Source organism: Dryobates pubescens, chromosome 15 (genome assembly GCF_014839835.1).
Source record: "Dryobates pubescens isolate bDryPub1 chromosome 15, bDryPub1.pri, whole genome shotgun sequence".
Classification (NCBI taxonomy): Eukaryota; Metazoa; Chordata; class Aves; order Piciformes; family Picidae; genus Dryobates; species Dryobates pubescens.
In genome coordinates this window covers 27110867-27135171 of record NC_071626.1, presented here as the reverse complement: position 1 = coordinate 27135171, position 24305 = coordinate 27110867, and the positions used below count along the sequence as shown (strand labels likewise).

General features: G+C 52.6%; 1 protein-coding gene across 1 annotated transcript in view; it reads right to left on the bottom strand.

Moving 5' to 3' along the window:
* The window catches only part of SLC6A12 (solute carrier family 6 member 12), a 50423-nt gene that overhangs the window by 20352 nt on the left and 5766 nt on the right, over positions 1-24305 (bottom strand). Inside the window, exons 2-11 of the mRNA XM_009911622.2 lie at positions 20862-21058; positions 17176-17310; positions 13968-14108; positions 11943-12030; positions 10330-10462; positions 7115-7249; positions 4243-4346; positions 2706-2830; positions 2323-2435; positions 814-951 (exon numbers count right to left, since the gene is read on the bottom strand). Of these exons, the coding sequence (XP_009909924.2) occupies positions 814-951; positions 2323-2435; positions 2706-2830; positions 4243-4346; positions 7115-7249; positions 10330-10462; positions 11943-12030; positions 13968-14108; positions 17176-17310; positions 20862-21054 (1305 nt within the window). The 5' untranslated portion in view covers positions 21055-21058. The remainder of the gene's footprint in view (positions 1-813; positions 952-2322; positions 2436-2705; positions 2831-4242; positions 4347-7114; positions 7250-10329; positions 10463-11942; positions 12031-13967; positions 14109-17175; positions 17311-20861; positions 21059-24305) is intronic.

Below are 24305 nucleotides of genomic sequence, written 5' to 3'. Positions count from 1 at the left end.
ATGGCCAATTACTCTTTCTGGGTTTAAGGCACTGGGATGTCTTAAACCACAGAGCAGAGGCCCCCAGAGGCTAGGCAGGTCCAGGAGGTGGCTGGAAGGGCTTACCTTTTGTTGTTTCATTCCCATAAGCCCTGCATCTCGATAAAAACTGCCATTCCTGTTTGTTCCTCCCCTCTTTCCTCCCTCTCTGCTGCTGGGAGGATGCACAGAGCTTTACCTCAGGTTTGGTGTGGGGGAGTGAGGCCTGGTTCAGCCTTGGCAGTGGTGCCAGCTGGGGCCTGGGGCAGCCTGGCTCGCCCTGGAGCTGGCAAGCAGAATCTGTAGCTGTCACTCAGGTATGGGGGCAGGGGGAGGGGGGGGTGAGGGGTACATTTGAGGCCTGGTCTCTTTGGCCTGGTTTGGAGGAAGATGGTGGGAAGCTTTGGCCTAAGGAGGTTCTTGGAGAACTGTGGCCAAGGTGGATTATGGATTTTGTGTATTTGATATGCTTTGTACTGTAGTATGTAGCTATGATTAATACTTCCATTTAAACCTCTAATTCCCCCAAATCCAGTGTGGAGTGGTTTTCTGTAACTCCTTTGAGAAGGTTAATGAGCATCTGTCTCTCTCCTTAAACCAAGACAGTTCTGCAGCAAGTCCTCCGACGTCACAGAGGGTGAAAGCAACACCAGCTGCGAGAGGTGCCAGCTACTGCACTAGAGATGGAGCACAATCAGGGCATCAAAGACCAGCTTGCCAGCCCCACCTGCTCCTCCAAAGCACTCTGTCAGGGTCCCTGGTGCCTGGCCAACCCCCCAGCTGCTCCTGCCTTACCTCTGTGACCAGCAGCAGGCCCAGCAGGTAGCATATGACGGCAATGGCCAGGATCAGCAGCTCCCGACGCCCCTTCTTCCGCAGCAGCTCCGGGAACATGTCGATCAGAGAGGTCACCACACTTTCCACGCAGACAAACTGCAGCAGGAGACAGGCCAGAGAAATCAGCTTCTCCCTTCCCCAAGGACACACTCCCTCTCACTGCCCTTGTTTCCAACAGCTACCCAAATCTTGAAGTTTTCTGGTTTTGAGTCTTACTTCCACCGAGGGCCAGCTGCAGCTGCTAGGGACCCAAGCACAGCTCACTGTAGTCAGCGAGGTCTCCTCTGGACCTGCAGGGTTAAAACTACAGCCCCATGGTGGGGGGATGAACTAGGAGATGAAGAAGGAACTGCATCAAACCCAGCAAAGCATGTTGCTGCCCAGCAGGAACAGCCAAGGGATGGGGAGGCAAGGGGCAGACTGTGCCTCTCAAGCAGAGTGAAGAAGCAGCTGAGACGGCACAAGGAAATTCTCTGACAGAAGAGAGGTCCCCCTGCAAGGGACCGTGGGTTCAGAGCTCAGTCCTAACAAGCACACCCCTCAGACAACACAATGTGCCAAGGCTGCCTGGGAAAGCCTAGTAAAGAAGGTGACCAAAGGTCTGGTTTTTGGGCTGGCTGTGGGCAGGACATCTGCTCCTCATCACATGGCTCATGGTCCCACAGCACATGCCGCCCATGGGGGACATAAGAGAACATCAGGCAGTGCAAGGACAGCCCAGCCAGCAGGAAGCAAAGCCACAAGCCAGACCAGGCAGGAGGAGACCTTGACCCAGAGGAAAGAGACCTCCTTTTCCAGGTGCAGGAGCTGAGGTGCTGCAAAGTAGAGCCTGAGCAGAGCATAGTTGTTTGGGTGGTGTTGGATTGGTTGATGGGTTGGATATGATCTTGAAGGTCTCTTCCAACCTGGTTTATTCTATGTATGTATGTATGTATGTATGTATGTGTGTGTGTGTGTATGTATGTATGTATCCTGCCTAGCAGACATCCCAGGATGTCCCACACTCCCCTCATGCCAGCACAGCATGTCCCCCACAGGGTGCTCTGCTGCAGTTGTGTAACAGGGCTGTGGGCAGTAAGAGATAGACACACCAGTGAGGAGAGCACACAGGGACTGATCTAGTGAGATGCAGCTGGAAGACAACAGCTCCATTCTCCTTCCCAGATTGCTCTGTGCTGGGCTTGCAGCATGCAGGGTTTTGGTGTTGGCACAGAGGTGGTAGGGGATGTAGCTGGGACACCCTCATCTACACTCAGGGAGAAACAAAGAGGCCAGCACACATAACCACTGGCATCCCATGAGGCCTGGCTCTGAGCTCCCCTAGTGTGGGAGTGCTGCAGACAGCATGGGGAACATAGGGCTGCCAGCAAAGCAAATAATCACCTTACCCTGCCCCACGGCCTTAAGGGGTGCTCAGGGTGAGAACAGGCCCCTGTGTGTTGAATGAGGATGGGGTGTTTGCTGTACCTGGCTATCCAGTCCCAAGAAGATCAGCATGAGGAAGAAGAGGCAGGACCACAGCTGAGACACAGGCATCATTGTTACTGCTGTTGGATATGCTATGAAAGCCAGACCAGGACCTACCAACAGACCACAGGGTGACCATGGGTGCCCCACCACCTGCCACCACCCCCCTGCAGCACAGACTGAGCTTACAGACTGCTTCAAAGCTCCAATCACCACAGCTCCTTGCCCACACAAGGCTGGAGGCTGTGCTGGGGAGCACTGGTGGTGCAGACGCCCATAGCCGTGGAGGATATAGACAACATCCCAGGCTTCACTTCCAAACAGTCCCCTCCCCACCAGGCTTTCCCTTTTGCCTTGGTGCTGACCTTTCCCAGACAACCCACCTGATTCTGCCACTTCTGAAATGGGCACACCCTGCTCTCGAGCCATGAAGCCCAGCACAGAGAAAATGGCAAAGCCAGCAACGAAGCTGGTGGCACTGTTGAGGAAGCAGAGCATGATGCAGTCCCTGCAGGGAGGAAGGGCAGAGGGGAATCAGTGTTTCCCACTGCAGAATGTTTCCACTTGGGATCACCCCTGCAGCCAGTTTCCCAGTGGGACAGTATGGACCAGGGAACAGCAATGCTGCTTCTGAACTCCCTCAGAAGTAAAGAGCTCAGAACAGAGCCAAAATTCAGGCTACCCACCTTGTAGTGCCCTGCTCAGGAGCTAAAGGTGGCACAGCCACCATCAGAGGCTTGGGAGCAGGAAGCCACGTGGATACACATAGGGACAGGGCAACAGAAAAGTTCACAGGAGTCAAAAGAATAAGGAAAAACAACAGAGAAAATGTGGAAATGTGCAAATCAGGAAAGAGAAGAGGTGGCTAAACAGCCACAAAAGAGGAGAATCTGAAAGCAGATGTGACAAAGCAAGGCCTGAGGAGCTAACAGCAGCCCTCCTCTGACACTGGCTGTGTCTACAGTGTCTTTATTAACTGCTCAGCCAGAGGCTGAATGTGCTGTGCCACCTGTCCTGAAGTCCTTGTGCACTTGCACATGTCCCTGCACAAACAGGGCACCAGGCTGAGGGGGCTGGGCAAGGAACCACACAGCCCAGGATTGTGGCTGAACAGCTTCACTCACAGTTCTGTGGGCACACAGCACATGTGGGCCACCCACAGCTGAGTTGCTAGCCCAAGGCACCCAAGGCGTTAGAGGAAGGCATCAGTGCAGCACTCCACTGCAGACAGAGCAAAGGGACAGCATTAATTCTCTGCCCCACAGCTGTGGCAGTCCCTGCTGCAGGACAGGAGAGGTGAGTACCATGGCATTTTCCCATCTATGCTGGGTCAGCACAGGAGGGAATCTGAAGGCTTCCCCTCCTCAGAGGGCTGCAGAAGGTGTCAGAAATGGTCCTGATGGCTTCACTGAGCTCCATGTCAGGCCATGGATAAAACAGAGCTGTAATTCAAGGGCAAGGAGGAGACCAGGCAGACTTGATTCATCTCCTTGGTAGGACCCAGATGCCCCTGGCAGTACATTACCCTGATGCAGTAAAGCACTGGAGACAGAGGGCCCAGCCTTTGTACCATCTGCCCTGCCTAGCAAGTGACAGGAGAGCTGACCGTGCTCACTCAGACACAGCCTGTGGAGTCTCCACAGTGGCTTCAGACACTCTCCAGTTCATTCCTCCTCCAGCCTCTCCTGTTTCTGAGCTGACTCACAGGGAAAAGCACTACTGAAGGCCATTTTCTGCAGCTCCTGTGTTCCCTCAGCCCCTCTCCTTCCTCTCTGAGTCTGCAGCTTCCATTCTCTGAGCAACTCAGTAGTCAAAGCAGCATGGCCCAAGGTGTACCCTGGGGACACAGCCTGCCTCAGATGCAGCTCTGTGCTGTTTGCCTCTGAGCCAGCTTCCAGAAGGAGCCCAGGCTCCTCTTACCTGTAGCAGTTGTTTGTGTATTTGTTGTAGCTGCCCAGAGCTGTCAGGCACCCCTGACAGATGGCATAAGAGAAGAGGATCTGAGTGCCTGCATCCATCCAGACCTGGAACAGAGAAGGTCAGTGGTCTCCAGACTTGGCAACCAAATAAGCCAGTGGCTGTGCCCTGTCTAGCAACAACCTGTCCACCCATGCAGAGTAACCCCTGAGACAGAGACAGGCTCAGTGCATGCAGAAACCAGGACACTTCTCTGAGATAACTCAGTTACAGGGCTGAAAGTCCTCCAGGAAGAGTCTCCTGAGGGGGCTGTATTTTCACATCCCACTTGAGGTGACACCACTTCTCCACCCTGTGTCTTTGCATTCTGGAGCAAGACAGCATCCCTGATAGCACAGCTCCAGCAGAAGAGAGCACTGCAGATGTCTTTGGTGCCTATGTTGCTCAGGGTTTGCAGAGCCAGTGGTGAGTTGTCCCAGATGAGGGGCAGTAATCCCTTTGTGTGACCCTTTGTACTCCCCTCCCTTCTCCCCTGCCTACTTTCCCACATACTGGAGGCTGTGGTGCAGGGTGAAGGGCAGAAAGTTGCTGGTCTGAGAGATCATAGCCCAGTGGGGTGTCATGCACCCAAACTCCATTTGCTCTGGCACTGCATGGGGCAAAGCTGAGCAGCCTTGTTCAGCACTGCTCTGGCACTCTGCTCTGTGGAGGAGTCCCTCCATACCCTGTGCTGTGGGCTGAGCTACATCTCCATTCCCCTGTCCTCCCAGGGGAGAGCCCTGAGCTGTGAGTCAGCAAGCAGGCAAGCAAACAGCCCATCCTGCTGCCTGTCTGTCTGCTCCCTCTCTCTGTTTTGCCTCTAAGCAGCCTTCAGCCACAGAGCTCCAGCCAGCCCAGGCACTGCTGCTGACATTCACACACAGATCTCTGCTGGGCCCACAAGTGGGAGCCTTTCAGACATGGGCACGGGCACACATCCTGCTTCACACCAAAACCACACAGTCTGCCTGAACTCAGGAGCAGGAGCTCTCACTCCTGCTGTGCTGGGCTGCAGAAGCCTGGAAAGATAATGTCAGCTTTAGTTAGGCTGTGAAAGACAAGGAGGTGTGCAGTCAATAAGCTCTGACCATGAATAAAGCATTTGGCCCCAGTCACAGAGTCACAGACTCTTAGGGGCTGGAAGGGACCTCAAAAGCTCATCCAGTCCAAACCCTGCCTGAGCAGGATCACGCAGAGCAGATCACACAGGAACACATCCAGGCAGGTTTTGAGTATCTCCAGAGAGGGAGACTCCACACCCCCCCTGTTTAAGTGTTCTGTCACACTCACAAGGAAAAAGCTCTTCCTTATGTTCCCATGGGACCTCCTCTGCTCCAGCTTGCACCCATTACCCCTTGTCCTGTCACTGGATATCCCCCAGCAGAGCCTGGCTCCAGCCTCTGGGCACTCACCCTGCACAGCTTTATCAACATGAATGAGGTCACCCTCAGGCTCCTCCTCTCCAGGCTACAGAGCCCTCAGCTCTCTCAGGCTCTCCTCATGAGGAAGATGTTCCACTGCCTTCAGCATCTTTGTGGCTCTGTGCTGGACTCTCTCAAGCAGTTCCCTGAGGTCCTTCTTGAACTGAGGAACCCAGAACTGGACACAGCATTTGAGATGCAACTTCACCAGGGCAGAGTAGAGGAGGAGGAGAACCTCTCTTGACCTACTGACCACAGCCCTTCTAATCCATCCCAGGATGCCATTGGCCTCTTGGCCACAAGAGCACATTGCTGGCTCATGGTCATCCTTCCATCCACCAGGCCCCCCAGGCCCCTCTCCCCTTCACTGCTCTCCAGGCACTCCCCTGTCAGTTACTTTGCTATTAAAATGCAGTTTCTGTTCTGCTGGCTCTCTGCACTCAGTGCATCACAGTTTTTGTATGACAGCACATAATTGCATCTGAAAAGCATGTGGGCAAAGACAGTGAGTTTGGCAGCTGCTGTGGGAGCAGTTGGGGCTTGGGCCATCTGGGAAGATGCAGGAGGTAAGCTGAGACCCTGCTTGGATGCCTCCACAAAAACACTCAGCAGTGGAATAATTAGCAAGTGTCATCTGAGTGCTCTTCTTGGGGGGTGCTGCTGCATTAAGACCTCTCTGGGCTGGCAGCTGCACAGCCCACGTGAGGAGGGGAAGGAATCTGCTGCTACACAGAGGTGCTAGGGCAGACACCCTGAGGGGATCCTCCAAGGAGGGTCCTGCTGCCTGCCCTGTGCAACCCCCATGGGTGCTGCCCACCTTCTGCCAAGCTGGGCTGCCTTGCAGGTCCTGGGTTTGGCTGCACCTTCTGCTCTAATCAAGGTTTGGCCTCCCTGGATACACAGCATCCTGTCTGCTAGGGCTGGGGGTGTTTCATGACCTCCAATCAGTGGTGGCAGGGACTGACCCTGGCCAGCCCCTGACCTGGGCAGGTGGGAGCAGTCCACAGGACAGGCAAAGGGAACCTGTTGCCCAGCTGGGACACAGCCTGCCTTACCTGTGTGCATTTGGTCTCTGCAAGCACAGGAGCCTTGCACTCCCTGGGAGGGCTGTGCTGGAGCCAAACAAGCAAACAAAGTGCTAACCAGGCCAGAAAAAGAGAAAATGAAAATCAGCAGCCTGCTTCCCCTCACCCCTTCTCTCCTGGTTTTGCTGAGCCCATGAGTGGAAAGGAGCTAACATGCTCTTATGCTGCAGATCCACAAACACCAGGGCTGTGCTGAGCAAGACCCTCTTAGCTCCTCCAAGGAAGTGTCCCTGGTTCACTGCTCTCCTTTCAGAGAAGACAGCAGCTTGATCCAAGGGCCAGGAAACTGGAAACCTTCTTTTAACCAGTGCTTGCCTGCTCCCCACCCACCTGGGGGTCTGCCAGCCTGGAAATGTCTGGCTTCAGGTAGAAGATGATGCCCTCAGCGGCGCTGGGCAGCGTGACTCCTCGCACCAGCAGGATTATCAGCATCATGTAGGGGAAGGTGGCAGTAAAGTAAACGACCTGTGGGTTCCAGGAGACAAAGGGAGAGAGGGTCAGAGGGGAGGGGTGCAGGTGTCACCTCGTTTTATACACAGACCCCCACCCCAGCACACATCCCCAGGCTCTGCTGGTGGTGACAGCTGCTGCTGCCAGAGCAGCAGAGGGGAGGGCAACAAAGGAGCCAAGGTTACCTCTCACCACTCATTTACTTCATCTACAGTTTGTTCCTCACCCACTGTTCTGCCACTGTCTGCTCTGCTGTATCTTCTCTTTCCAGTCAGTGCAATTTCCCTGCTCTCCAGCTGTTCTCCTCATCTTTCTAGAGCTTCAGAAGCAGCCTAGATCTCTGCCTGTGACTGAGTTTTAATGAGGAGTTATTAAAATGGTTCTATGCCCAGCAAGAGTCTTCCAAATTAAGCAGCAACTGCTGCCCTATCTGAGAGAGCTCTGAGGGGTCTCATTTCCAGGGGTGCTCATGCATCCTTCTCATCCCTTCAATGCCTCTGCGCTGCCAGGTGAAAAACAGAGGCAGCTCAAAGCCTTGCAAGACAAAGCAGACTCTGGGTTTTGGCAGGACCTTCTCCTCCCTTGCCCTGGTGCATGGTGTAAACAAACACTGCAGCAGAATGAATCACCTCCCATCCCTGGCCTGATGCGACAGAGCTCTTCCCCATCTGCAAAACACCCAGCAGCAAGTTGCAAGTTCCTAACATTTATTCATCATTAAAGTTCATCCGAGGAATGTGAAGGCTTCTTGACCTGATGGGTTACAGAGAGGGGCCTAAAATGACCTTTTTTCTGCTTAGTGGTAACTGGTTGAATAAGTCACAGTGTGTGGGGATTGTGGTCTCCCCCCACTGAACAGGAATGCTCACATCTGCCCTCAGAAATCACTTCTGGGAAACATTTCTATGCATCAGCTGAAAGCATAAGGAAAGGAAGCAGGGAAAGAGCACAAGAGTGGGCAAAATGAATCAAAAGGAAAAGGTTTTTAAAGCAAATGAGTCTTCATGGGGCTGTTTGAAGTTATTTTCCTGAGGTTGCCATTGTTTCTTCAAGTCTGGAGCCTTTAAAGTGCAGCAGTGTAAGCACTGGCAGGGCCTGGCAGGGTTATCAGGTTAGAGCAGCCTGGCAGTCAAGCACAGCCTCCTGTTTGCTCTGCAGCTGTTGAACAAAGCGTGCCCCTGCTCAGGATCCCTGGGACCTTGCTGCTGCTCAGCCTAACACACAGCCAGGGATGGAAAAGGAGCAAGGAGTTGCCTTAAAACCCCAAATGACTACCTGTGCAGAAGACAACTGGCCTGCCTGACCTGTGCAATCTCTCAGTGCAGAAAATCCCAGCCTGTGTTGCTGCACTGCATCCATACCACCTGGGTGGTGAAAAGTAAGCCCTATACCAGGCAAAGAACAATCATAGCATCATAGAATGGCTTAGGCTGGAAGAGACCTCAGAGATCATCTAATCCAACCTCCCTGCCATGGGCAGGGACACCTCTCAACCAGCCCAGGTGATTCAAGGCCACATCCAACCTGGTCTTCAACATCTCCAGGGAGGACGCATCCACAGCCTCTCTGGACAATCCATTCCAGACTCTTGCCACCCTTGTAGTGAAGAATTTCTTCCTAAGATCCAACCTAAACCTGTTCTCCTTCAATTTCACTCCATTTCCCCTTGTCCTATGGTTGGACACTCCTGTAAAGAGTCTCTCTGCAGCCTTCCTGCAGGATCCCTTCAGGTACTGGAAAGCAGCTCTAAGGTCCCCCCAGAGCCTTCTCTTCTCCAGGCTGAACACCCCCAGCTCCCTCAGCCTATCTTCATAGCAGAGGTGTTCCAGCCCCTGGGCCATCTTTGTGGCCCTCCTCTGGACTTGTTCCAATAGATCTACTTCCCTCTCACAGGGAGAGACTTAGCAGAGAGGGTTGAGAGCTGAAGGGAACCTGGGATGACTTAATTACACTTCCTTGTGGATCAAACAGCCTCTCAGACCCTGTCTGCCAAGATGATAGCCTCTTGTGGAGAGGCCATTGTGGTATTGGAACCAAGAATCAGAGATGTAAGATTTGCAACTTGGAGCATCTCCTCTCCAGGCAGAAGTGGAGCCTGGCTCCCCTCCTTGAGAAGGGTGGACAGCCCGGCAGCACCAGCAAGAGCCAGAGGCATCAGCCAAGGCTGGGAGCAATCCAGGGAGCAGGGCAAGCTGTTGTCTTGCTCTGTTGAAACAGGTGCCCAGTGTGCTCCTAAGGGAGGAGATGAGGTTTGACACTGAAGGGCAGGTGTCCAGTGCTGCAGGGAACACCTGGCAACACCTGGGATTTGCAGGAATCACTTCCCCTCCCTCTGCTGCTGGGACCTTCCCACGACCTTCCCACTAGGGTCATCATTAATGACCCTCCCCCAGTCTCACAGCAGCTCCAGGAGGCAAGGAGGTCCTGAGCAGGTCCTTAGCACCCACTCCAAGGCATCACAAACTGATTCACTCCAGAAGGATAACCAGTGCATCTGAGCTACATCAGGAGGAAGCGCTGGCTCCAGCTTCCCAGCCAAAGGAAGAGTGTGACCCACTGAACCCAAACCCATAGAGCCAGGGACAATGCACAGGAGGGTACAGAGGCACCTCTCCCACCAAGCATTTTGCTGGACAAAGAAGCAGGAGAGAGCCATTATCTGTTGCCTGAGCTGGGTACCGGCACCAGCTTCTCCATTTTGTTTGGTTTCAGTCACTGCCAGGGACGGGGAGCTGGCCACTGCAGAAGATCTTGTGGAAACACCAGGAGCCACAGCAGGACAGCACACTGGTGAGTGGCTGATTCCCAAGGGTTCTTGGGGAGTATCTGTCAGTCACTGCGAGTGTCTGCAAGGGAAAAGGTGAGCAAAGGCTCCCCTCAGTTCCCAGGTCTTTCCCTGTTCCACCAACTTTTCTGTCCTTCCTCTTGGGGGTCAGCCACAGCCATGTGTGGATCAGCATGGCCCCAGCACAGCACGCTCTGGCTTTGTGCTGTGTCCTGCCTCTACCTCAAGGAAAGGGGAAAAGAGCTTGGAGAAGAAATGTAAGATGGGTACAAGGAGGCTTATGGACCAGGAGGACTATCTCCATTCCTACTTTGCCTGTGGACTTGACCCCCTTCCAGATGCAGAAGTAGCAGATGATCCAGGCCAGCAGGAGACACAGAGCCAGCTCCCAGCGCACAGCGCCCAGTTTGTGAATACCATCCGTGAGCCCCAGCACTCGCTTCCTGCCGGCGTCCAGGGACAGGGAGAGAAGCATTAACACTCCAGACCACACACACCCCCCTTCCCCATCTTACCCCAGCCAAAAACCTCACAGCTTGCCCCAGGCTGCCAGCTGTGCTAATCACCCCATGTCTACCTAGAACTCCTCTCCCTGCGGGTGCTGCTCCACCACATCACCGACAGAGCACCGTCTGCTTCCCACCGCTCCCCACCGTGGCAGCTGTCCAGCAGACACTACCCAGTTCAAATCAGACAGCTAATGCCATCTTCACCCCACGGCCACAACTCTTCCTCTGGCCTCCCCATGTACTGCAGGCACCCTTTGTGTAAGTACAGATGTGGCTTCCTTCAGCCACACTCCTTGAAGGCTCCGTCAGGAAGGTGAGGCCACGGACGATCTCAGCACATCAGCTTGTGCAGTCCCCAGACACCCAGTTCCACACTGAAAATTCCTCTGCACAACCTTCTCCAAAGCAGTCCCCTCGATGTTCCTCTGCCCTTGCAAATGCTGCAGAACACCTGGACAATCATTTCTGAGGGGTCAGAGCTCTGCTAAGCAGCACGTGCAAAGAGCAGGGCAGGGAACAGGGCCCAACACTCTGCAGACTCTTTCTTTGCCCATGGGCCCATGACATCTTCTGTGTGCCCTGTGGTGGCTGCAAGGGATGAAGGGCACTCAGCTCTCTCAGAGGCACCTTAGGAGCCATAAACTGGAGAAAACAACAAAGGTGCTGCTGAAGTTGTGCCCCTGACACCCTTCTTCTTTATGAGACTTCCTCAGTTGAGTGTGGAGAGGTAGTTTGGCCCCAGGAGCCATTTCAACCTCTCCAGGCTGCAGTGATGACCCTCCTAGGGACACTGCCTGGCCTGCTGCAGGACCTGTTTCTCAGAGGTGTTTTATTGCCTCCAGCCCCACAGCCAAAGCTCCCCAAGCCCCTCTCTGACATCTCATGTATGCACCTCAGATGCCTGCCCTCCAGGGCTGAGCCTGAGCAGCCTGCTAGACCACTTCCCTCGGGCACCAAGAAAGGAATGGGGAGAAGGAGGGAAAAGACAGTTTTGCCCCTTTCTGCCAGGCTGTGAAGGACTCTTCAGTCTGCTCTGGCCCCTCATGCTGGCCTGCCAAGAGTGACCTGCAACACCCAAGACAAGTGTCCTTTGCTTACAGCAAGTCCTGAGCTTCTCTGGGCTGCTCTTTCTGTGGCCACACTCGCCCAGGCAGCTCAGGGACAGAAAGGGGAGCGCCTGGGTGTGTAGGCACAGAGCGCCTTGGGCAGGCACACTGTGAGCAGCCTCCAGTGTGGTCTGAGCTCCTCACGCCTCTGGGCTCCCTGCAGATCTCCTCCACAGCTCCCCATGTCTGGCTCTGACATGTAGCACTTGGCTTGGTCCTACAGAGACACACAGCCCTCCGCCCAGATGCTCCTAGAGCTGCAGCCTTTGGATGAGAGGAGCCTGGGCAGGGGGAAAGGGCTCACGTACTCCCAGAACTCAATCATTGGGGAGGTGGCGTTCGCAGGCAAGGTCCTGTTGTCCAGGCTGGAGCTATTCAGAATGTCCACACAGAGATCTACCAAAAGAAAAGGAAGCTGATGAGCCAGAGAAAGTCTCCAAGGCTCTTCCACTGGGGATACTCTATCCCCCTCCATATCCTAACCCTCACTCTGGCAGCAAGACTCTTCATTCTGGGCTGCAGAACATCTCATTAAGCATTTCATTAAAGTCTGGCTCTCCCCAGCTATGAATCCCAAGCCAGCAGTAGCCAGAGGGCTTCAGGAAGGGGAGAGTGGAAGGAAAGAGCATCTCCCTGCCAAACTGAAACCAGATGGCTGCAAAACATAGATTATTGGGGGATAGCCACTGTGAGTAGTCAGGATACAAAATGCCATTCTCCTCCCACACCACGCACCACCCCCTCCCCTGTGTGCATGCCTGTGTTCTCATGCACCCAGATGCCTTCCTGTTCCACCTTGCTAACCCCAGCCCTGCCACACACTGTGAAATCACTGAATACAGAGGCTCTGCCACATGGCCAAGAAATGTTAGGGGTTGGAAGGGAACTCTGGAGATTTTTCAGTCCAACCCCCTGCCAGAGCAGGACCAGAGAATCCAGCACAGGTCACACAGGAACACATCCAGACAGGGATGGAAAGGCTCCAGAGAAGGAGACTCCACAACCTCTCTGGGCAGCCTGCTCCAGGGCTCTGGGACCCTCGCAGGGAAGAAGTTCCTCCTCATGCTGAGGTGGAACCTCCTGTGCTGGAGTTTCCATCCATTGCCCCTTGTCCTATCCCAGGGCACAAGTGAGCAGAGGCTGTCCCTGTCCCTTCTTTCCTGACCCCCAGCCCTCAGCTATTGATAGACATTGATCAGATCCCCTCTAAGTCTTCTCCTCTCCAGACTAAACAGCCCCAGGGCTCTCAGCCTCTCCTCCCCAGGCAGTGCTGCAGTCTCTTCAGCATCCTTGTGGCCCTCCCTTGGACTCTCTCCAGCACATCCCTCTCCCTCTTGAACTGGGGAGCCCAGAACTGGATGCAATATTCCAGGTGTGGCCTCACCAGGGCAGAGCAGAGGGGGAGGAGAACCTCCCTGGATCTGCTGGACACACTCTCTGAATGCACCCCAGGATCCCATTGGCCCTCTTGGCCACCAGGGCACATCCTGCATTTGGCAGGCAAAAGACAATCCACCAGAAAATTGAGGAAGCTCAGCCACAGGTGGGAGGCTTCTGCATATGAGGAGAACATCTGTGGCTTTCCTTGAAAAGAGACCCTGGGTAGGGGAAATATCAACTCTTTGGAAGGTTTGTTCCCACTGCTGGGATAAAGAGGCAGAGGAAGCTGTGAGGCAATGGCCTGTGGGGTGCAGAAACTGAACATATCACAGAAATGAAATGTCTGACCCAAGAGAAAAAGGGAGGGAACTGAACTGAACTGCCACCAAAGGCAAAACAAAACCGTTCCACATGGTTCAGAAGGCCTGCCAAGGACATCAGATTACCTCACATCTACCCTGGTTTACCAGGCAGGGCCCCACTGCCTTGTATGAAACCAAAGCCAGGTCTTCTGTGCTGGGCACATGTATGTGAACTGTGGCAGGCAGGCCTGGGCAATGTGATGCTGTAGAGGCTTGTATGAGTGTGACGAGAGCAGAGAAACAGTGGTTTGAGAGGCGTTTTGCCACTGGTTCCTGCATTAGGAGGCCTGTACTGGCCAAATCCTCCAGTGCAGGAGCTGTCCCAGAGCTGATGCAAAGCTCCAGCCATGTGAGGAGGGCACTAGGCCTGGATCTCCCTGTGACAAGAGTTTCAGTGTGCCCCACTGCTGGGCCCAGCCCTCACCCTTGCTGCCGCTTGCAGGCGGCATGCAGACAGCCACCTTGGACAGGGAACCCAACCACACCGTGTCTCAGGAGACGCTGTCATCTGAATTAAAACATATGTCTACAGGACCTGATCAACTTCTGGGCACTGGGAAGGAGCAAGAAGCCAGCCAAGGGAAGGTGTACCTGAGTTCCAGGGGTTGTTGCAGCTGGCCCATGGTAGCACAGCAGTGAAGGAGCTGAAGAGGTAGAAGAGTGCCCAGGACAGGATGATGATGTAGTAGATATTTAGATAGTATCCAATGACTTGTGAGGCATATCCAATTCCTGTGAAGGAAAGAAAAGCAGGTGAGGATGGGCACACCAACCAGCTCCCAAGGAGCCAGGCTCAACCCCAAACAAAGACAGAGACCACGCCGTGGTAAGAAGGGTACAACATCAACCACAGGCCTCACTACAGAACAGGGCAAGGCCTATCTCATGGAAAGATACAGGGGTTTGGAACATTGCATGCAGATGGGAAACACTGTTGGTATCTCTGGAGAGTTCTATAGCAGAACAGGGAGAACACCTCTTGCTGATGGGAAGCTCTTTTCTGAGCCCTACCATGTCACTGCACTGCAGTGTGCTACAGAAAAGCCAGCTCTAGCCTCTAAAGAAAGGAAAAGCAGGACAGTTTCTTCCTTCTGGAAAGACTCAGGCAAAAGTAGTTCTCACAGTTGACATCATGCACTGGGGCAAAAGTACTGTCTTCACTTAAAGAACAGGCAGATACCATTTTACAGGACCACAGGATGTTGGGGGTTGGAAGGGGCCTCCCGAGATCCTCTAGTCCAACCCCCAAAGGAAGTAAAATAAAACACTCTTGTTGAATTGGAGAGAAATACAGAATTGTACTCCAAAAAAGAAGCCTGCAGCATACATGGACCCTTACCACCTAATCACAGCCCCCCAAAAACACAGGGTGCATGAGAACCTCCCCCAAAAGCCCCTTCCTCCAACCAGACCAAACCAAAGTCCCAGTGCTCCTTTCCTTCCCCCCTTCCAGTAGGTCTAAACAGGTCAAAATTGCACAGGACAAATTAGTCAGGCCCCTGCAGGCCACAAAAAGGCCTGAGAGACTCCCCTCTGTATCTTCTGGACTCTCTAGTCCTCCTGGGAGGCTTCCCTATGATTTTAAGGCATCCCATTGCCTTAAACCCAGGACAAACACAGACTCAGGAGCTGAGCCGGGTCCTGCTTGTGCCCGTCGCTCAGCGAGACATCAGAATGGCAGTTGGGTCAGAAAGGCTCACTCCACTTGTTTAAAGCTGGTTGTCAGTGTCCTTTGAGATGCCACTGCTGTTCACCCCCAAGCCCCATGCAGAGCACAGGGGGCTCCAGAGCAGGAGGTCCTGGTGTCCCTAGGGAGTTTCAAATGGCACTGCACGCCTGTGCTCAAGCAGACACAGCAGGCCTTTCCCTTGCCTGAGCAGAGGTCTCTCTGCCTGCAGAACATGGGTAACAAGCTCTCCTCTGCACAGGAGAACTCTGGGAGTTACATTCTTCAGGAGCTGGGGATTTAAGCAGTGGAGTACTATGTTGTCATGATAAATCCCATGCATGGGGAGGTTTAGTTGGATAGTAGGAAAAATTACTAAGAGAGTGGTGAGGTGTTGGAAGAGGCATTCAGGGAGGTGGTGGAGTTTCCATTGATAGGGGTGTTCAAGAAGCTGTAGATGTGGTGCTTGAGGATAGAGGTTAGTGGTCATGGTAGCTGGGCTATGGTTGGAGTTGTTGATCTTAAAGGTCTTTTCCAGCTGGAGTGATTCTGTGATTCTATGATTAGTATTAATGCCATCAAACAACCTCCTCCAGGAGTAGTGTTTCTCATACCTGAGCCTTAAGTGCAACCTCAGCTTATACCCAGGCTGCCAGACCAGGGCCTGCAGTGTGATTCCTGGCAGTCTGCAGGACACCAGTCTGCAACTGCTGACACAGCAGGCCTGGCCACAGCAATGGGCAGGGCAAGTGTCATGAGCTGGTCAGCCTTCTTTGTCCTCTTCTCTCTTACTCTCGACAGGACAAGAGGAGATGGCCTTATCACAGCATCACAGTATCACTAAGGTTGGAAGAGACCCCAAGGATCATCAAGTCCAACCTGTCTCCACAGACCTCATGACTAGACCATGGCACCAAGTGCCACATCCAGTCCCCTCTTGAACACCTCCAGGGATGGGGACTCCACTACCTCCCCAGGCAGCCCATTCCAATGGGCAATCACTCTCTCAATGAAGAACTTTCTCCTCACCTCCAGCCTAAACCTCCCCTGGCGCAGCTTGAGACTGTGTCCCCTTGTTCTGGTGCTGCTTGCCTGGGAGAAGAGACCAACTCCTTCCTGGCTACCACCTCCCTTCAGGTAGTTGTAGAGGGCAATGAAGTCTCCCCTGAGCCTCCTCTTCTCCAGGCTAAACAACCCCAGCTCCCTCAGCCTCTCCTCACAGGGCTGTGCTCAAGGCCTCTCCCCAGCCTTGTTGCCCTTCTCTGGACACCTTCAAGTGTCTCGATGTCCTTCCTAAACTGAGGGGCCCTGACCTGGACACAGGACTCAAGGTGTGGCCTAACCAATGCAGAGCACAGGGCACAATGACTTCCCTGCTCCTGCTGGCCACACTGTTCCTGATGCAGGCCAGGATGCCATTGGCCCTCTTGGCCACCTGGGCACACTGCTGGCTCATGTTTAGGTGGCTGTCAACCAGCACCCTCAGGTCCCTCTCTGTTTGGCAGCTCTCAGCCACTCTGACCCCAGCCTGTAGCTCTGCCTGGGGTTGCTTATATTGCACCATGGGAAGTTCAGATTGGGTACTAGGAACAAATCTACCAAAGAGGCTGGGGACAGGCTGCCCAGGAAAGTGACTGATTTGCCACCCCAGAGGTATTTAAGAGACATGGATGTGGTGCTGAAGGCTGTGGCTTAGCAGGGGACTTCCACTGCTGGTTAGCAGTTGAATTAAATTATCTGAAAGGTCTTTTCCACTCTAAATGATTCTGTGACCCTACAATGCAGTATTTGTCCTGGACTACATGCAGGGGGGCTGTACTGACACTTCCATCCTCCCCATGCTAGTTGGCTGTCTTGCTTCTCCTTTCTCCTTGTCCCCGAACATCTCAAAGGAGAGATTATGGCTTGGTTGGACCAGCGCAGCTCACAGCCAGCGCCAGGCAGCTTCAGTCACCTACGGGTTTGCACTGCCCCTGCACACACAGCAGTTCCTGGGAGGGATAACAGGGCTGGGAGAGAGAGGAAGGGAGGGAGAATAGAAGAGAAAGAAAAAGCAGAATATAATTTCCACAAAAGGCTGAGACTCACTAATTGTTAGAAAGTACTGCCAGGAATTGCTGCAGCTTGACTGACCTTCAAAGAGGGGACAGATCTTCCTCCAGGCAGTGACCCCTCCCTGGCTGGTGTACTGCCCCAGCGCCGTCTCCAGGAAGAACAAAGGGATCCCACAGGTGAAGAGGAAGATGAGGTAGGGGATGAGGAAGGCTCCTGCAGAGAGGGTCAGATATTGCCTCAGAAACATCTTTAAAACCTTACCCCCCTTGAAAAAAAGCTTACACCCCTTGAAAAGGTCCACAGCTGGGATCAGCTGAATAAACACAAATATTGTTCTGAATTAACTCCGCAACCTCTGCTAAACACAAAGCAAAGCAAAGCAAAGCAAGGTTTCCAAGAGCATCATTTCTCAGAAAACAGCACAAGTGTGGTGTGTCTGGTGCTCCTGCAGGACTTCTGCATTTGGCCTTGGCCAAAACCTAGAGGTAAGAAGCAGCCAGGCAAAGAGATAAAACTGGAGATGTTCTCCCTGCTTCACTCTCCTGACCTCTCTCTAGCTTTGAAGAGGATCAGGCAAGGCAAAAGAAGTCCTTGCTTCACAGAACCACATTTGCTCTGCCTTTCCCAGCAGTCACAGCCAAACTTGGACTTGCACAGAGGATGCAAATCTGGAGCCTGGTGACTTTTCTTGGGAAGTAATGCCAGGATATCAGTTTGCTGGAGACGTGTTTCATGTTAAATCTGGCAAACTGCCCCAAAAGAATGGAAACAGGAGAGGGGCAGCAGACAATCTGCTCAGCATGTTCAAAATGAGGAAGTTTAACTTCTCTTCATTTCTGTTTTTTTATTAAAATACAGAGAAATGTCTTACAAATCAGCCTAAAATAGCACTGGGATTAACCACAGAAGAAATGGAAGAGGAAGGGGAGACAGAGCAGGGTTTTTTAACCCAGAAACAATGACCAACAAACTCAATGCATCAGAAAATACGAAGACATGCTTGGAGGCCCTGCTCAGCTCCTTGACATCTTTTATCTTCTTTTTGGTGCTGCTGCCAAACCAAAACACCCAATATTCTCACTGTCCTGCTCAAAACTGCTCCTGAAATCTCAGGTTTAGTGTCAAGCTTCCTTCTGTCAGCTCTCAGCCTTTCTCATCATCTTCAGTGCAGATTTTCCTGCTTCCATTCCCCTCCCCCCACCCCAGTAGGCCATGGTGCCTGCTCTCCTCCCTGGAACAGCTGACTAGGCCCTCTCACACAGTAAACTTTGAGTCACCAGTGCCTCCCACCACCTGGAGAGCATCTCTGCTGTTTACCACCAAGATGAGAGCCTCTTTCTTTCTCAGCCAGACATTGTCCCCCAGGCCCTCTCTTCTCCTGCCAGCTCAGGCATTCATGCTGAAATTCATTCCTGTGACAGTCAGCAACCAGGAAGGCTTCCCCTTGTTTTGAAGCCAGCAATGCTGCAATAATAAGCAACATCCAAAGTTCCCTCAAACACAGCTGTTGCCCTAGCTGCAGGGGACCTGGGGCCGGAGGGAGGGCGGCTGGTTCACAGCATCAGTCCAGGTCTGCAGAGCAGCGAAGGGGAACTGCATATGCTGAGCTAGGGGCAGCTGCTCTATCAGTACTGCAAGACAGCTCTATGCCAAATCTGCAAGACAGTTTTATTGTCCTGCATACAGATGAGCCTTGCAGCAGGTCCCAGTCTCTCTCCTTCAGCACAGTTTGTGCTAGGGCTTGGTCCATTTTGGTCTCTCAGTAATGAAGGCTCTCTTACACTTCTCATGTCTCCCTTAGCCTTCTCACAGCAATCACTAGCTGAAACTCCAGTTGTGATCTCCTCCCCAGTTTGCTTCTCCACTGGAGAAGACTCAACCCTGCAGGAGCCTCCACAACCAGACCCTCTTTCCTCATGAGTGATTAACAGATTCAGGGGGTGAGCAACTGGATCAAATGTTAAAGTGCAACCATAGATAAGTTTACACTTGGTTGCTTTTCAACAAGTTAACACAGTTGGGTTTATCTCTCTCTTTACAGCTTTATAACCATCTTAGTGCATCCAAAGGTGAAGAAAGGTGATGGGACAGCACTCTCCAGTTCAGAGGGCAGAGGGGGAACAGAATGTTGGGGTTTTGCAATTTCAAAGGCTCTTCCAAGGGGGAGAACATCTTTGAGTCAATTGAGCAAGGCCTTGCCTTGTCCCATTGGGGTTTGTCAGCCATCTGCTTCCCTAGAGCCAGCAATGTACCTTCCACAGCAGCAGCAGCAGATGCTGCAAAGGCACTGTGTGAGCTGAGGGAAGGATTCTTCTATCCCAGTCTTCCCAAGCCTAGCTTTGTTGGCCTCTGAGTCACAGACTTAAATATTCCAGAGAAGTTTAATTACAGAAGAAGAAAATAGGGGGAAAAAAAGACAGGGGAAAAAAGTTCCTGACTAGATATCTAAACTGAACAAAAGCAGCCTTGTCACTGACATCAGTTAGCAAGCAGATTGCAAGGACTACTGAAGCAGATACCATAGGCATAAGCTATGCCAAGATACCATCTGAGCTGAGGCAGGACTTCCCCATGCCAAGCATGGCTCCTCTCTCACAGCACGGCTGCAGGACGTGCTGTTTGCTCCGATGCACCACGGGTGGTAACTAACCCACCCTGCTCTGACTTGCTCTGGTGGCTCCAGTACCTACCATCAAAGCCTCAGGGAAAGGCACTGGAGGATCTGCAAAAACCCACCCTAAGGCTCAAGAAAAACCCAATTCCATTTTCTTTAATCACCCTTTTATCCAACCCCTATTTGGTTCAGAGGAGACATTGTGCTGACTCCTCTTGATTTAGATAACTTCCAGTGACAGCACAGCAGACAGGAACCTGGCAGTCCTGGTCTGAGCTGCAGTGGATCAGTCCTACACTGGTGAAAACTCACAGCACCTGGGGAAAGAAAGGCCTCTGTGGCATGGGCTGCAGAGAAAGGAAGGTTAAAGTGGGGGGAGGGGGAACTCATGACACAGACGTGGAAGTCTCAGAGCGTTATTTGGAGGTGTTACTGGAATACAAGAACAAAAGTGAAGTCACTGCTGTATCTGACAGGTAATTCAATATTCCTCCCTTTCTTATAGCAAGTCAGATTTTGCTTCACGTTAGTGGTAGTCAATGATTCCCTTTTTATGGCCATGAGAAAACTCTGGGGTTTAACCATCTCACAGTCTCAGTGCAGTGCTATTGGAAAAGGAGAGCCACACAGAAAATAAAAGGAAGGGGAATGAAATCCTCCTGGGGATGGGTTTCCCTAGCAGTGGGCTGGCCACTGAGAGAACTGTTCCTGGGCCAGAGATAGCAATGTTGATTCAGGGATTATCAGGCCTTGGCAGGATGCCTGCATCATCAGAGCCTTTCCTCCTCTGTGACAGGGGTCTGACAGTGACACAGACTCACACAGAGAGTGGGGGAGAGGGAAGGTGCTGATGGCTTTCTGACCACACACAGCGTTTGATGGTTTTGGAAGACTACCTGTTTCTCAGCATGGCCTTAAGGAGAGCCTTAAAGAGTTCCTAAAGGTCAATTTGGCATCCAAACCTGGGAGAGCTGTTTTGAGAAACAGTACCTGCCAGGCAGCTGCATTCATCCCTCAGTTTTAATGCCTCTTGGTTTTGACAGGAGGAGAGAACAAGAGAGTGCATATGGGAGCACATGAGGTGCAGGAGAAACGGGCCCAGGCACTTGTCCTACAGACCTAGGAAAACTCATTCATGCTGTGAACTTACCACCACCATTCTTGTAGCAGAGATATGGGAACCTCCACACGTTACCCAGACCAATGATCTCCCCAGCCACAGACAGCACAAACTCCATTTTGCTGCTCCACTGGCCTCTCTCTTCCATTTCCTCCTTTTTCATCTCTTCAGGAGCTGCAATGGTCCCATTGGGCTCTCCTTCCTTAGCCACTGCTCTTGTCATGGCTCTGTGGGACAGAGGAATAAGAGAGTATGTGAAGCAGGGACCTGCTGCTGCAGGACACACCGCTGGCAGGAGGTGGGAGGGCACTAGTCACAAGCACAGACATGTTCCTGGTATCACCATGGCACTCCCTCATCCTCTGGCAAATGGCTTCTTTAGCATCAGTACGAAGCATTTTCCCTAGGTTATGGCTGTGAGTCAGAAAGTCTTTACTGGAGGGGCAGGGCAAAGGTCCCTAGTCCAGTGAGATGGGCCCATGGGCACCATCCCTTCAGTGGACTAATTTCCCCTTCTCCCCCACGACCTCCCTTCCTCATCCTTCCCAGACCAGCAGCCTTAGTGCACCTCCATCTGCCCCTCTGTACCCTGACCGAAGGCTCTGCCATCTGTACTGCTGCTGCAAACCTGACTGGAACTTTGGCAAGGGCAGCTCAGAGGAAGAGCAAAAGAGCTGGAGCCAAAGTGAGACACAGAGGCACAGGTTAATAGTCTAAACAAGAATGGATGGCCTACCACTGCAGGAACTGCCAGGAGCACTGCCTTTGCTCCCCTGGACACCGGGCAATACTGCCATGCAGCCTGCAGGCTCAGCAAAACCCACACACAGGCTCCTCTGACCTAGGCTGCCTTCAGTGACCAGCAGGCATGAGCACCAGCCCTCCACCTCTGCCCAACCCTGGAAAGAACAGAAAGCAAGCAAACAAAGCAAATGGACCTCACACTCAGGAGGTGTTTCAGGTCAGGGCAAGGAAGCACAGAGATTGGACAATCTCAGTTATTGCAGGGAAATGTTAGCAGGAACAAATCCCAGCCTAGGAAACACAAAGCAAAGCTGCTGCTGGAGGAAGCACTTTAAATGTGACTGGGCCCTTGGGGTGGTACAAGGAAGACATCCTCTGGTCTGTATTAAATCCTGGATTATATTTAGCATCATCTTAATTAAGCAAAGTTGTTAGAAGGTACAGTTGTCTACCACAGCCAGAGCCCTGTAATGGGCTGGCTAATCTCAGGCCAGACAAGACTAACAGGGACCAGACTCAATCTATGTTTTGACACTTGAATGTTGTTTACAGGCATTCAGTTATGAGAAGAAACTAAAATACAAAGAGAGAATGCTCCCTTTGATTTAGCTAAGAATCTCCTCCACAGCTTGTTTGAAGGAAGGCAGGATGTACAGGAGAGCCCAGCCAGCAACTGCTGGCACAGCACAACTGCTGGCAAACTGTGTCAAGGAAACCCTGACCCTAGCTGCATCTCACTGGTGGCACAGCTGCATAGATGTTGGCCTTTGAGGGGGTGACTGGCATCAGTAAGGAACATACTTCCTCATGGCAGGATTAAGAACCCACACTGGAAATGCCTGTCCAAAGCAGCAGCATCCTTGCTGTTCCCCCCAGCTGAGTGCTGAGCAATCAGGGACTTCACAGGAACTTACAGGTTTGTTGTGCTGGTGGTTTGGTAGGTTTTAAATTGCATGTCTGTTAATCCTTCCACATCTCCCAAGGGGCCATCCCAGTCTCCAAGGAGCAGCAGAACCACCCATGCTGCTTGACTCTTCCAGTGCCCCCAGATCTCTGCACCCCTTCAACTTGCTCTTCCCGGGTACAGCTCTGGAGGCAGGGGCCTCTCCCAGTCAGCAACTCATTGATGAGAAAGACCTCATCACCCTTAATACCCTCTGCCTGAGAGGATCATCAAACCTATCCATCCAGCTATTGCACGTGGATGATGCACCAGGACCATGATGGCAAACTATTCCCTCCCTCCTTGGGCCTTAATCTCTCTAGTCATAGTTATCTGGGCATGAGCCACCTCATGGGGAGAAGGAACTACCAGGGAGTCTGAGCTATCTGGGAATAAAAGCAAGTGTAGTCCTAGCATCTAACTGGCCCAGCAGCCCAGAGACACCATGCCACTTGTTTTGGTGTAGGTTTCACTGAGGCAAGGGAGAAGCAGGAGCAGGAGCTGGTTGGCCACACTTGCATTTCACACAGGACAGGGTCTTTATCCCCACATCTCGTTTGTTTCTATGAGCTGCCCAGTGCAAAGGAAACGATTTCCTAAATGCTGTCTCTCTGGATAGCCCCCCTGGGGCAAAGACAGGCAGCTTCACTGAATGTTCATCCCAAAGCAAGCAGGTTTTAGGCACAGGGCATGTTTATTCCCTCTGTCATCCAAATAAATAAAGGAAATCAGATTTCATAGTGTAATACATCACAGAACCACAAAATGGCCTGGGTTGGAAGGGACTTCCAAAGGTCACCCAGTCCAACCCCCTCTGCACTCAGCAGGGACATCCCCAACTAGCTCAGGTTGCCCACAGCCCTGCCCAACCTCACCTTGAATATCTCCAGGGATGGGGCCTCAACCACCACCCAGGGCAACCTGTTCCAGTGTTTCACTACCCTCATGGTGCAGAACTTAGAATCACAGAATTGTCAGGGTTGGAAGGGACCACAAGGATCATCCAGTTCCAACCCCCCTGCCACAGGCAGGGACACCTCACACTAGATCAGGTTGCTCACAGCCACCTCCAGCCTGGCCTTAAAAACCTCTCCAAATGCCCAGGGCAACAACAACCATTGGTCCCCTTCTGCCTTTGTGTGTGTGCTGGTTTTGGGTGGAAGAGAGTTAATTTCCTTCGTGGTAGCTGGTCTGGGGCTGTCTGAGGTTTGTGCTGAAAACAGTGCTGCTAACAGAGGGGAGCAGTGCTGCATGTCTGGGCCTCCCCTGCTTCTCACTCCACGCTGCCAGCGAGCAGGCTGGGGATGCATGGGAAGCTGGACAGGGCCAGGATGCCAACCCTGATGCACCAAAAGGGGTGGTCAACATGTCAGGTCCACCTGCCTCTCTTTCCTCAGGTTCTGAAGTCCAGGCAAGGCTCCTTTCCCCACTGCCAGGTGGCTCATCAGTTGGGTCAGATGCTGCAGCACAGCCTCCTCAGCTCTGAGAGAAGGAGCAGAGCTGCTCACGCTGTCAGATGTGAGAGTAGGTAACACAATGCTTAATGAACCTTGTTTGGTCTGGCACAGTTCTTGGCACATTCCAGTTTGCTGCAGTCCAGGGCACATTATCAAGTACAATGATGCTTAGGTCTGGGTTTACTAAGGATATCCTGAGAAGCTGAGAGGACTTGGCTAACTCTTTGGTTTCATTCTTTTAGTGCAAGGTGGCTCCAGGAGCCAGCCTCTCTCCACTAACCTTTCTGGTCTACATGTGTTTGTGTCAGCCTCACACCTGGTGTGAGGGGA